The sequence below is a fragment of the Ruditapes philippinarum genome, unplaced genomic scaffold, assembly GCF_026571515.1.
Source record: "Ruditapes philippinarum isolate M1 unplaced genomic scaffold, ASM2657151v2 ctg368_1_1_1_1, whole genome shotgun sequence".
NCBI classification, from domain to species: domain Eukaryota; kingdom Metazoa; phylum Mollusca; class Bivalvia; order Venerida; family Veneridae; genus Ruditapes; species Ruditapes philippinarum.
In genome coordinates this window covers 483,901-498,571 of record NW_026856704.1, presented here as the reverse complement: position 1 = coordinate 498,571, position 14,671 = coordinate 483,901, and the positions used below count along the sequence as shown (strand labels likewise).

The 14,671-nt window shown below is 36.5% G+C and overlaps 1 protein-coding gene and 1 long non-coding RNA gene across 4 annotated transcripts in view; both read left to right on the top strand.

The window, feature by feature from the left end:
* The window catches only part of LOC132747447 (uncharacterized), a 32,889-nt gene extending 30,144 nt beyond the window's left edge, over positions 1–2,745 (top strand). For all 3 annotated transcript variants that reach the window (XR_009628132.1, XR_009628130.1, XR_009628131.1), the window contains 2 exons: positions 157–267; positions 2,631–2,745. This is a non-coding gene — a long non-coding RNA (uncharacterized LOC132747447). The remainder of the gene's footprint in view (positions 1–156; positions 268–2,630) is intronic.
* Positions 2,746–3,253: 508 nt separating this feature from the next.
* The window catches only part of LOC132747446 (WD repeat-containing protein 46-like), a 32,252-nt gene continuing 20,834 nt past the window's right edge, over positions 3,254–14,671 (top strand). The window contains exons 1-5 of the mRNA XM_060736829.1: positions 3,254–3,368; positions 9,030–9,197; positions 10,811–11,026; positions 11,170–11,250; positions 11,764–11,876. Coding sequence (XP_060592812.1) covers positions 3,342–3,368; positions 9,030–9,197; positions 10,811–11,026; positions 11,170–11,250; positions 11,764–11,876 — 605 coding nt within the window. The 5' untranslated portion in view covers positions 3,254–3,341. The remainder of the gene's footprint in view (positions 3,369–9,029; positions 9,198–10,810; positions 11,027–11,169; positions 11,251–11,763; positions 11,877–14,671) is intronic.

The window sequence follows — 14,671 nt, the reverse complement described above, 5'->3', positions numbered from 1 at the left end:
CTACAAGCATTGTTTACATATGAACAAGAGTATTAGTGTTCCTTAAAAGTTAATAATGGTTTGTATTTTCTTTAAACAGTGAATTTGAGTGATAATTAATTGGTAATATATTGATGATGAATAATGTAGACCTTGGTCATTAAAAATATTTTTCAGATTTCAAAGAAATGCTGTACATTGGCTATACACATGCCAGGTTTGAAGACTTATGTATAACTTGACAGGACCTGATGTAAGCACATTGGCCACTTTTGATGGGTGTTGCAGGTATATCACTACAAATGCATATTGCCAGGTTCAAAACTAATATACAGTTGACTCTCGGTAACTCGAAATCCAAGGGACTGGGCATTTTACTTCGAGAGAAACGGAATTCGAGTAACGTGGAACTGCCGCCATTACGCTGACATTCGTACATGTATATACATGTGCCTGATAAAATGTGCAAAGAAGTAGGTTTGTTATTGTTGTTAGCGACAATGCTGCAATATTTAACCGTTGAAATGACGGTAAATCACTTACAACTACGAATTATAAATAAACAAAAATATATCATTCAAAATTTAAAAACATGTATACTAATTGTGAAACATAAACACACAATTATATTTGATTTAATTGATCATCGGACGAAAACGAAAGTAGCAACTATCGTGAACCGGAAGTACAAATTAATGTATGCAAAATGACGGAACATTAATTATACAAATGTCATTTACGTTGATAACACACATCAATACCTAGGCTGTTATTAGACTAACACCCGTCAGACTGGCACGAGTCAACTTTCTTAAAGAAATGTAATCAAATTTTAATTTAGTTATCTAACTGTTAAAACCAATTAAGTGCTGAAACAGATTAAAGCCATTTATACGACGTGTTAATAATACATGATGACCGTAAATTAAAAATTTCTATGAAACGTGTTAATCACGAGTGACAACATCTCACCTTGATGTCTCCGACCTTTGATCAGTCGGCTGATTTCACACTTCGACTAATTGAGATGAAAATATGTTGGACTTTAATTGACGGGTCCAAATTTTCTTTTCGACTAAACAGGAGTCTCGGTAAGTCAAAATTTGACCTAAGCGGAGTTAAAGTACAAAGATAAAGAAGGAAATTTGACGGGACTTTAGAAATTCTTCGACTAACGCGGAATTTTGAGTAAAGCGAGTTTGACTTATTGAGAGTCAACTGTATTAATACTAGAAATAGTCTAGGGTGCTGTTTCGGTTAACTTTCGACTTTATTTAGGGGCGGACATTTCTTCGCTCGGCACTAATTTTTTTTCATTTTGCTCAAATATTTGCATAGAATGTCACAAATAAATTGCTTCTATGTCTGTTTCCCATATAAGAATGTTTTGTGTTTCATTTACAGGCATAGATAGCATAAAAGCTTCAAATAAATAGCATTTTAAGGCTTCTGTCTTAAAATTTACTTGGTTTCAGGCATGAATATCAACACATACTTAGAAATTGAAATCCATTGAAAAATGTAGCATAATTCAGTTAGGTAGCCTCTGAATAGCATCTTATTATGTGGTTAAGATGCAAAATAGTGATAAAAATTTATTGTTTTCTATTTGGTAATGCATATTTACACACTCACAATGTATAATGCCATAGTTTTTAGACTTTATATCTGTTTAATGCATAATTGAAATGAGCATCATAATGGCCAAGGGTAGAATTATTTTGTAGAAAAAGTTTTATTGATAAGTAAAAGTTGATCTACTTTTTCACAATCATATTAGGCACAATTATAACACAGCTTTAGTGTCTCTGATGTGTCTATAAACAGAAAAAGCACTTATTCTGGTAGATAAATGTACACAAAGGGTGTGATTATGCACAACTTTAGTGAATTACCTCCCTTTATTTATTGAGAAACTTAGATAAGTACATAAATTCTAGTGTCTGGCTACCTAAATGAGAAGAAAATACACAATACTATCCATTCCAAGTACATTTTGGTCTGAAGAGGTGATTTACATGGTAAAAACACCTGAAAGAAGGTTTCAATTGTCATATTTGGCTCCAAATGAATGCAAAAATGGCCAATAAATTGGGTGTAGAAGTCAAATTTTAGGCTATTACTGTGCTGTTAAGTCCAGAGGAACTTGGTTTTTCCATATATTGCATTTTTTATATCCATGTAAGAGAGAGACAAAATATATATAAAGAATTTTAGCATTTTATTGACATTTAGGCTTGTATTTAAGACTATATAAGCAAATATTTGGAGTAGAAAAATACAGCAGGGGCACTTTTAAAATACCTAGTTACACCCAAAATGTTGCTATGTGTGTACAAATAACGTGTAATCCATAGTCAGGTCACTATACAGTAGTTATTAAGTATGTTTGCTAAGCTAAATCTTCATTCAGGAAGTCTATTGGTAATAAAATGTTGAAATTTGGGTGAAAAATCACTTATTTTGTTATGGGTGGGGTGATAAAATTGCTCCCTGCTACATCCTTTTGTTAGAAAATTAGTATTTTGAAGCACTTCTGTAATGAGAACAGTGTAGTGTTGCTATCTGAGTGATTTTATGGAAGTTGTTACAAAATTGGCTTCAGAATATTGAAATATGTATGAAAATCACATGCTAACATTCATTTTCAGAATATCCGGATTGCGGCATAACGGCGCTTGTCAGAAAAAAGGGAATTTCAAAGTTTTAAATGACTTAAGAGTGGTGAAAATGCATCCATATAATTGGTAATTGTATATGCAACTTCATTTATTATTAGATATTAGAATACTAAACATTTAATATTCCTTTAGGTCAGGGTATCGCATTGTAACATGGCCAGCGATTGGCTGAAAAAAAGTGCAGGGAAAACCGTATGAGTCAATTTATACATGAGGTGATTGGATGGAAGTGGGGTATTTTTAAGTAAAATAACTAATTTAAAAAGTAACACTACACTGTTTTCTGAAGAAAATGAAATATTTCATGAGTCTCTGTGATAATTTTGACTTGGATATTTGCATTCATAAAAAGTGTATGTCAGTCCTGTGATCAGCAGAAAATTTCAATGAAATGGGGGGTAATCCTCTCTGAAGTCATTTTGCAAAAAATTTGGTTGGCTACCCCTATATAACAAGAACATTTTCATGTGTCAGGCATTTCATTCTGCTAGAAAAATTAGCTCTTTAGCATGAAAACTCAATTTTAAGGTAGGATTAGGGACCATTTCTTATAATGTAAGTCTATGGAAATATCAATGTGAGTGTCTGACCTAGTGTCCTTGCACGGATAAGTTACGGCAGAGAGTACGGCTGTTATTGCAAACTGTTTTGACACCACATGTGATCAAAAAATTGTAAATAATGATGGACAGCAGTCAACCAAAAGAGGTAATATTTTGAATTATGATTATATGACACTTATTTTATCAATATATCATGGCACAGTTTGCACTACTTATATTGGTGGTAAGAGAAATTTATTTGTCATATGTTTTCGCGATGAATTACATTTCGACGATGTTTCGGATATAATAATTTCGGACAATGTATATATGAATCATGTCTTTGTAGCCGCCTTTTGTGTATTATTGATTGTTACGGTAAATAAAAAGTCCAAACAATGCTAACTTGAAGTCGATTATCGTTACGATCTTTAGGACAGGGAACTTTATAACATAAAACAACTGTAGAGCCTTAGATGTCTGTGTACCAGGTCTGGATGCACTAATATGCATGTCTAATGAACGGATTAGTTTCACCTAGTCAATGTTGCCTGCAGCACCAATGGCTGCTTCTAGAGGAATCACCCAGAATCCCAATGGGCCCTTTGCCGTCAGGGGTTACAGCAAATTAAGGTTATGAAGCATAATTATACTCACGTACTCAACCTGTCTCGTACCTAGGTACGTGAGCACCACACTCCTCCCCATCCTATTTGAAGGTGTTGGTCCACCCTGACGACCTAACCAAACAGGCTCTAATTTCTGGGATGACTTTCCTGGTTCTAACCAGTACTGGTATTGCAACTACTTGCTTTTTTACAATTAGCACTATAAGTTACGATACCCCCTCCTTTGTGTCTGTGATAAATGGTCTAAATTAGCAGTATCCAAATATTGACGATCCTAGGTCCTATACCAATGAAAAATTTAAATTTAAGATGTTTCGAGGCCTCTAACCATTGATCCCAAGTAAGCACCTATGGCTTAATCAGACCTGTCCACTGAGAGCAACAGCCTCCCCTCAATGCACAGCCTCAGCGCTATAACCAGTCAGTTGGAAAACGCGCAACGTGACCCCACCGATCATATCTGGAGTAGAACTTCTACCTTTCGGCGGACTGAAACATGGAGCTTTGGTCTCCAGGAGTCTGGAATACTCACCTCAATGACCGTCTCCAAATTGTCGTTCGACCGGCAGCTCACAGCAGTGAACTCCAAACACATGCTCTGGAACTTCTCCAGCCACCACTGACTGATCCCAAGAGGTATACATCCAACTCACCTAGTGAATTGATCCACCATCACAAGTACAATCCCATGTACCCGTTCCATGGGGGATTCTGCCTGGTAATCAATTGCCAAATGGCACTTCTCCTGCCTGGGTCAACTTACCTGCCTTACACTATGAAACAAGCAGTTTCACATCATGGCCAAAACCATACCAGGTATACTCCTCTTTAACTTGTTCCCTAATACATGTTACAACCTGATGACCTGAAGATGGCAGGCTATTATCATGAGAAATAGCCTCCTTTAGCTCTTCGGCAATACTTATAGAGCACCCTAGTGCTTAAGGTCATCAGATCCAGGCACTAACTTGCCTCAACCTTACAATTGTTGCCTAGCCCAGTGATGACAATATACTTTAACATACACAATGTATCACAACTGGCAAGCTATCAAATTTACCCCTTGGTGACTGTTACACTCTTTGGTAAATTCTCTCCATCAGAGACTTTTGTTGCAAGGTATGGCTTGCCATTCCCATCATTGGTGTCAGATGGCTTTCAACCTTCAGACCCGTAGACAGTTGTGCTTCGACTAGTTCCCCCAGAATATGATATAATGTCAATTTCTGGTCTGTATTACTTGACTAGATGCACAGTATCATCTACCTCCTCAAGAAGGACCCCAAATTATTCTGGGCTCTGTTATTAATATATACACCTACCACAAGGCAATTCATCCAGATGTGTTCCCACATGGTACTCCATACAATGACCCATGTCCGGACTTGTGGCCACTGCACCCCCTTCCCATGCTCACAACCTGGACAGTGTTGCAACACATTAATATACCGAGACAGCTCCTTCAACCACCTCCCCAATTGCCATTGTGGCTCCCGGTCCCCCATAAGCCACCTCAAAAATAGAATGGTCATTCCTTACCACAAACAGTCTATTTCCCAGACCCTCGATCAGGACAATTTTCTTCTAAATGCCCCTCCTTCCCACAATTGAAACACCACATAAGGCCCTTTCTTATGGTTTCCTAAACCAATAACCTTAATCAAACTTCTGTTCCAACTGTTGGATCGCCCTCATTACAGTAAGGTTATCCAGGGTGGAAGATGAGCTAACCGATGTAGCTTCAACGGCAAAAACATCGCGATTTTCATCATCGCGCCGCCTAGTATCCCTTCTTGCCTTACCATGCATGGCCTTGTACACCTGTTGGTACTTTCTTACAATTTGAATTGCCCCTTGAACACTAGACGGGGACTGCATACAAACATGATGCCCTGCATCTTTGTCAAGCAGCCCTTGGCAGAAACGACTAATAACTTGCTCTTCAATAAATGAGACTGGCAAGCCCTTGAATGCTTTTACCGCCAGAATCAACAGTCGTTCTCCAAAATCTTCCAAAGACTCATCAGGGTTTTGACAAGCCTGCTGGAATTGTGCTTGAAACGCAGCAGGTAAACTATGTTGCCCATACCGCGCTTCCAGCATTAAGCATAGACTCCTATATGAGTCTACCTCTTCCGTGTCATTCAAAATGACAAAGTAATTCATGGCCTTTCCTGTCAAACACCAGCAAAGACCATCAAGCTTTTCTCCCTCTGACCAATTAGAGGCCTCGGCAAACCTGTTAAACTTCAAAATGAAAGCTTTCCAGGAGCCTATCCCATCAAACGTCAGATGCCTTGGTAACGAATTCAACGTATTCATTAACAAGCTGGGTCGACACCTTTCGGCACCCATAGGCCGACTGTGCTGTGCCCCAAACTCCCTTGGGTATAATGGTTTACCAATGTCGGCCTCACCATGACAACCCACATGTTGGGTATTCTGTTCCTCTAGATCGTGCCAAGGATTTCGTCCCCTCCTAGAAGAGAAATCAATGTCTTTTGGGGTATACCTACTACTCAAATAAGGGTCCCCACAAGATGCATCCTCACCCGATGTAGGTTCCTGACCTTGGCTATCCATTTGTGGACCTTTTGCCATAAGCCGAGAAGCAACATCCATTTCACGCTTCAGGGAAAGCCCTTTACTGGCTTCTATCAACTCATCCTCTTTCTCTTCAGCTGGCCAACACTTATTAGACGTAAAATCAATAAGTGCTAGCTCATCCTCCGTAAACTTTTTACGGCAAATAACTGACAAAATCTCTGGTGTGATATTGCCACTATTTTCCCTAACTGATAAAAGAGCTACAGCTAATTTCTTACCGATTCCAGGAATTAGCATTAACTGGTCAATATCACAAAAATTTACTGCTACAGGGCTATGGAGCCCTGCGACCGGCTCATCCTTTACTGATGAAGTGTCTGCCATGCCTGTCAAGTCATCTTGCATTGACATGGTTCAATTACTTGTGTACCAATTACAAGAAAACAACAACAAAACTTATTTATCAAAAAATAAACAAATTACTCTATTAAATTAATGTTAGATTTAATAAAATACGATGGCAGAACAAAAGCACAAAACTGACTTGGTGATTTCACACTGAACACCGGTTGGCTATTTCCTTTGGTGTCTCCACGGAAAAAATCCGCCAAATTCGAATAATTATCTCAATTATCCAAAAATTACACGTAAAAGTGCCTTATGAAATAAATGCAATTGTCTTTAGACCAATTACACCTGTTAACAGACACAAGGTTCGATTATTTTAGGTTTACAAAAATGCCTCACCTAAAATCAGCTGTTTTGCAGATAGCGATTTTTACTGGCAAAACTGGTACTCAAATTACCGCTGCCGCCATTGTAGAACCTTGCATATGATAGTTAAATGACTTACCTATCTAGATGTCTGTGTACCAGGTCTGGATGCACTAATATGCATGTCTAATGAACGGATTAGTTTCACCTAGTCAATGTTGCCTGCAGCACCAATGGCTGCTTCTGAAAGAATCACCCAGAATCCCAATGGGCCCTTTGCTGTCAGGGGTTACAGCCAATCAAGGTTATGAAGCATAATTATACTCACATACTCAACCTGTCTCGTACCTAGGTACGTGAGCACCACACAACTGCAAAATGTTTTGTAGAAAAAAAGATAGTAATAATCAGCATAAAGTAATAATAACCAGAAAGTGAATGACTAAATGAAATCTTATCATGATTTTAATGAATCTGGGTCAGCTCGGCCCTAAAACGTACTTGGCCCCCGAGTCAGCTCGGCCCTTTTCCAACTCGGCACGGGTCAACTCGGCCCACTTTTCAATTATTATTTAGGTTTGTGCTATCACTATTTATTGTAAATTTTGTAATTATTTATAATACACGTATTGACAGTTTCCGAACTAGCAGCAGACAGGCTTTTCTTATGAGTAGAATTGCGAGTAAAGATCACCGATTGCGTATCTCACTGTATTTCTAAATTGTGGTAGGTTTAACCGTAAAATTAAATACTTATTATTATCAATCATTGTGTATGTTAAGGATACTGATTAATTAGGTGATAATTATGATTGACACATTCATTCAAATTTGATTAGTGGCCACCTGCAATTAATAAGAAGCTTATGATATTAAGTAAACTCGTTTTTGTTACATATTTTTTTAAATATAAGATCTACTTTACAAACAAAATGCATCTAAGATTAGATCTATATTAATTTGATCGAATCTGCGAGACAAATAAATATTATTTTTTTTCTAAATATACTTTATTTTTGCAGAAGTACAATGTATTTAAATATATAATAATAATAAGATATTTCTTATTATTTATTTACTTTAACAAAATTCAAAGCAAAGTTAATACGTTATATATATTTTGGTAAAGTGGGCCGAGTTGACCCAGGCCGAGTTGACCCGTGCCGAGTTGACCGGTGCCGAGTTGGTATAGGGCCGAGTTGACTCTTTTCCATTTTAATTATTAGCACATTAATACAATTGTTATTTACAAGTCTATATTGTAAGTCTCAGCATGTATACAACAATATTTACAGCATCCAAAGCAAACTACTGTATGATTTATTTAGTAACATCAGTGCACAGATAGTTGTAACAACTATGATTGCCTCATGCCCCTTTCTACACCATGAATATCACCTGAACTCCCATTTTTCCTAAAGGTATCAGTTTCTGAAATAGTGTCTCTGGTCTATCAAACCTAGTCCAAGCATAATATCTTTTCAGAAAGGCTTGCATCAGTTAACTTTTTTATAAATTAACTTGATACATTTATTTTTAAAACTGTCACTCAATTCTTTTATCTTTTTTTTACCTGCCATTGTTCCTTCACCGCAACAAGCTCACATTGTAAAAAGAAATAATGAAGAATAATGACTAAAATGACATACCTTGACTATATTGTGCCTAATTTTAGTAGTTTAATAACTAATTTCCTTTTTCTTTAAAATTAATGGTCTGTTTATCATTCATTGCATTTATTCAGAGTAATAGGGTAATTTTCTGTGCAGATTAATTGGCAATCTCCTGGAATAGATGCCAATGTTTATCACTGTCTGTATTTTAAACAGTAATATACTACAAATACAGAATGAGCCTACTTATATACTTCCGGTTTAGGCCCTGATGTAGTCATTGTTTTGGTCCATGTTAATAAAAACATGCATTTTGTTTTTCAGAAAAAAGTCAAGAAAAGGCCTCCCCCAGCCAGATATTTTTCTGCATCCAATGTTGACAAAGAGACACATGAAGATGGGCCAAAGGCAGAAAAAGATGAGAAACAAAGACAGCATAATAAACGTGAAGACAGACGCTTAATGTTCAAGAACATAAAAAAAGAGGCAAAGGTATGCTGAAGGTTGTTTTTTTTTATTTTTCCAGAAAGATTGTAAAGTAACCTTTTCAGATTTACTGAGTGAATTAAATGCTGACAAGTGTGCCAAAAATAATGTTTTAACACTTACTTTTTATGCCCCCACAATGTGGGAGCATATAGCGTTGCACTTGTCCGTCCGTCAATCCGTCTGTCCGTCCGTACGTCCCGAAATCTTGTGAACGCAACTCCTCTTAAACCGGATGGCAGATTTTGCTTAAACTTACAGGGATGAACAACCTTAATGTGTAAATGGTAGTAAAGGAAGGAATTTTCGCTGCGACCAAATTTAACAGAATTATGGCCCTTTGTTGATTTTTTCACTAGATACTATGTAGAAATTTTGTGAACGCAACTCCTCTTAAACCGGTTGGCAGATTTTGCTTAAACTTACAGGGATGAACAACCTGAATGTGTAGATGGTAGTAAAGGAAGGAATTTTTGCGGCGACCAAATTTAACAGAATTATGGCTCTTTGTTGATTTTTTCACTATATACTATGTAGAAATTTTGTGAACGCAACTCCTCTTAAACCGGATGGCAGATTTTGCTTAAACTTACAGGGATGAACAACCTTAAGGTGTAGATGGTAGTAAAGGAAGGAATTTTCGCTGCGACCAAATTTTACAGAATTATGGCCCTTTGATGATTTTTTCACTATATACTATGTAGAAATTTTGTGAATGCAACTCTTCTTAAACCGGATGGCAGATTTTGCTTAAACTTCCAGGGATGAACAACCTTAATGTGTAGATGGCAGTAAAGGAAGGAATTTTTGCTGCAACCAAATTTAACAGAATTATGGCCCTTTGTTGATTTTTTCATTATATACTTTGTAGAAATTTTGTGAACGTAACTCCTCTTAAACCGGATGGCAGATTTTGCTTAAACTTCCAGGGATTTACAACCTTAATGTGTAGATGTTAGTAAAGGAAAGAATTTTTTGCTGCAACCAAATTTAACAGAATTATGGCCCTTTGTTGATTTTTTGTCCAAAAAATATTTGACCTTAAGAGTCATAAGATTGACAGAACAGTGGCGTGTGGGGGCATCCGTGTCCTATGGACACATTTCTAGTCTTACAATGGATCTTCATATGTATTATTTTTACAGTAAGGGTTCCTTTCTTATCTGTTTCCTAGTTGTTTACCAATTATGCATTTTGTTTGAGCACTATTTCAGCAATCTCGGGGAAATCAGATCATTCTTTTAGGTCCATCACTCTATGCTACGAAGCTACCCAATGAAAGGTAGTGGAGAATAAGTTAAGATATGGTTTTATTAAATGTTATTGGAAATTTCACATGAATTCAATTAAAAAATATTTTGTCAGCTTAAGTTATCACATGCCTTATGAATCTGAAATTTACATTGCTGTGTTTCTATAAGTTTTTAGTAACTACAGAGAATTTGTCAGACTTACAAGTTTTCAAAAGCTATTCTTATTTCACTATCTAGTACAGAGACTATAGTGTCCAGTATGTGCTGTCTTAAATTGCTGCTCTTGTTAATGAATGTTAATTTTACATTACTTTACAAGTTAGCTAGCATGCCTTGTTTATCATGATTTTGTTTTTCACTCTTCAGATTCGTAAACAAGGATATGAGGTAGAAAAGTACAAGACTAAGGAAGGAAAAGAGGAGAGTCAGCAAGTGTTCAATATAGATATGATGAGAAGAAGTCATCCACAGAAACGGTTTAAGGCCAAAGATAATCGAGAGAAAGGGAAACCTAAAAATCTGACCTCAAGACAAAAGCTCAACAAACAAGGAATGGAAAAATCTTATCAAGTAGACAAAATGGTAATAGCAGTGCTGATGATATGTTACCATTTTACAAATAATGTTTTCTGTTCATTACCTTTGAAATTATAGACTTACTCTGGCATTAAGAAATCTTGTTATTTAGACAAAATTTAATTTAATTCTGTAATTTTTTATTACAGGAAAGAGATCCATACCCAGGCGATAAACCAATACCGCAGGAACACATACAAAAATATGAACGTGGTACAGCTATGAAATCTGTAAGTACTGTGTCGGATGTGTATGCAGCGTTGATTACTGTTACATGTATTTGAATACTCTTATTTGATGCTTAACTGAATTATACGCCTTTATGAAGATAGAAAGTTCTCTCAGAGAAGAAAAAAGATGCAAACGTTTGCTGTTTTAATTAAAACACCAAATCATATGAAGTGTACTTTTGATCAAATAATTGAAATGAAAAATTTGACCAAATAACTTATATGTACAATGTACATTTGACCAAATTACTTATATGTTAACCAAATACTTGAAATGAAAAAAAAATGTATATCTGACCGAATAACTTATATGGAAAATATATTTTTGACTTAACAACTTCTATGTAAGGTATACTTTTGACCAAACAACTCGTATATAAAGTGTACTTTTGACCAAATAACTTTCAAATAATAAAGGTGAGGAACACACATACAAATAACTTTCAGTATAATTTATGATGTCAAACAAATGTTGCCCTCAAATAGATTTAATCATTATTAGTTGTCTTGTAGAAAAAGATGCGTTCAGAATTTGCCACTGACATGACAAAGAAGAAAGAAAAGAAGCTTAGTCTGGCTGCCAAACAGACAGCAAGGACCGAACTGTTGATGCAGGAAAATGAAGGGTAGGTGTCAATCATGTTACTCATACATAACATAAATTTTTGTGTCGCCTTGAAAAGGTGACGTATAGGGGTTACTTTTGTCGGCGGCGTCTGTGTCGTTGTCGGCGGCGTTGTCGGCGTCCCCTAAAGCTTGTCCGGAGCATAACTCAGTCACTATAAGTCTGATTGACTTCAAACTTGGTATGCATGCTTTTTTCAATAACCTGAAGTGCAGTGCACAAGGACCGGTACTCTGCAGTTCTTATTTTTTGAGTTATTGCCCTTTGTTAATTTTCATACTTTAATTTTGTCCGGGCCATTTCTCTTCAACTAAAAAAGCTATGGACTTGAAACTTCATAGGATGATAGATCTCAATAAGAAGAAGTGCAGTGCACAAGAACCGGTACTCTGCACTTCCTAATTTTTGAGTTATTGCCCTTTGTTAATTTTCATACTTTACTTTTGTCCTGGCCATTTCTCCTAATGTATAAAAGCCATGGACTTGAAACTTCATAGGATGATAGGTCTAATTAAGAAGAAGTGCAGTGCACAAGAACAGGTACTCTGCATTTCTTATTTTTTGAGTTATTGCCCTTTGTTTATTTTCATACTTTAATTTTGTCCGGGCCATTTCTCCTTAAGTATAAAAGCTATGGACTTGAAACTTCATAGGATTATAGATCTCATTAAGAAGAAGTGCAGCGCACAAGAATCGGTACTCTGCATTTCTTAATTTTTGAGTAATGGCCCTTTGTTAGCTCACCTGTCACAAAGTGACAGGGTGAGCTTTTGTGATCGCTTTTCGTCCGGCGTCCGTCCATCGTCCGTCCGTCCGTCCGTAAACTTTTACTTTAAATGACATCTCCTCATAAACCACTAAGCCAATTTCATCCAAACTTCACAGGAATGTTCCTTTGGTGGTCACCTTTAAAAATTGTTCAAAGAATTTAATTCCATGCAAGACTCTGGTTGCCATGGCAACCGAAAGAAAAAACTTTAAATATCTTCTTTTAAAAAACCATAAGAGCTAGAGCTTAGATATTTGGCATGAAACATCTTCTAGTGAGTGTCTACCAAGTTTGTTCAAATAAAAGCCCTGGGGTCAAAGGTCATTGATTTTCCCTATATGCATATAGTAAAAACTTAAAAAATCTTCTTTTAAAGAACCCAAAGAGCTAGAGCTAAGATATTTAGCATGAAACATGTTCTAATGGGTGTCTACCAAGTTTGTTCAAATAAAAGCCCTGGGGTGAAAATTGGCCCCGCCCCGGGGGTCATTGATTTTCCCTATATGCATATAGTAAAAACTTAAAAATCTTCTTTTAAAGAACCCAAAGAGCTAGAGCTAAGATATTTAGCATGAAACATGTTCTAATGGGTGTCTACCAAGTTTGTTCAAATAAAAGCCCTGGGGTGAAAATTGGCCCCGACCCGGGGGTCATTGATTTTCCCTATATGCATATAGTAAAAACTTAAAAAATCTTCTTTTAAAGAACTCAAAGAGCTAGAGCTTAGATATTAGGCATGAAACATCTTCTAGTGAGTGTCTACCAAGTTTGTTCAAATAAAAGCCCTGGGGTCAAAATTGGCCCCGCCCCGGGGGGTCATTGATTTTCCCTATATGCATATAGTAAAAACTTAAAAAATCTTCTTTTAAAGAACCCAAAGAGCTAGAGCTAAGATATTTAGCATGAAACATGTTCTAATGGGTGTCTACCAAGTTTGTTCAAATAAAAGCCCTGGGGTGAAAATTGGCCCCGCCCCGGGGGTCATTGATTTTCCCTATATGCATATAGTAAAAACTTAAAAATCTTCTTTTAAAGAACTCAAAGAGCTAGAGCTTAGATATTTGGCATGAAACATGTTCTAATAGGTGTCTACCAAGTTTGTTCAAATACAAGCCCAGGGGTCAAAATTGGCCCCGCCCCGGCGGTCATTGATTTTCTTTATATGTGTTTAGCAAAAACTTTAAATCTTCTTTGAAAAAACCCAAATAGCTAGAGTTTAGATATTAAGCATGAAACATCTTCTAGTAAGTGTCTACAAAGTTTGTTCAAATAAAAGCCCTGGGGTCAAAACTGGCCCGGCCCCAGGGGTGTCATTGTTTTTAACTATATGTGTATAGTAAAAACTTTAAAAAAATCTTCTTTTAAAAAGCCCAATGAGCTAGAGCTTAAATGTTTAGCATGAAACATCTTCTTATGGGTGTCTACCAAGTTTGTGCAAATAAAAGCCCTTGGGTTAAATTGGCTCTGCAACGTTGGGGGGGGGGGGTGGGGGTTGGGGGGGGGGGGGCCTATATACAGGTGAGCGACCTCAGGGCCATCATGGCCTCTTGTTAATTTTCATACTTAATTTTTGTCCAGGCATTTCTCCGAAAGTATAAAAGTTATGGACTTGATACTTCATAGGATGATAGATCTCATTAAGAAAAAGTGCAGTGCATAAGAACTGATACTCTGCATTTCTATTTTTGTGTTATTGCCATTTCTTACTTTATTTTTGTCCTGGTCATTTCTCCTCAAGTATGAAAGCTATGGACTTGAAACATCATAGAATGATAGATTTTATTGATAAGAAAGGCAGTGCACAGAAACTGCTGCTCTGCACTTATTATTTTTTTAGTTATTGCCCTTATTGCACTTACTGTGTTTATCAAGTTTCCAAAATTTTGAATGAATCAACAACCTATTCTTTTGATTTAAGATAGTACAAGAGTAGAGTTGATTTAGATATTTGGAGCTGGTGGTAACTTTCTGGTTTTAAAGTTTGTTTATGATACGGCTTAGCTCATTAGGGATAGCATAACATTAAT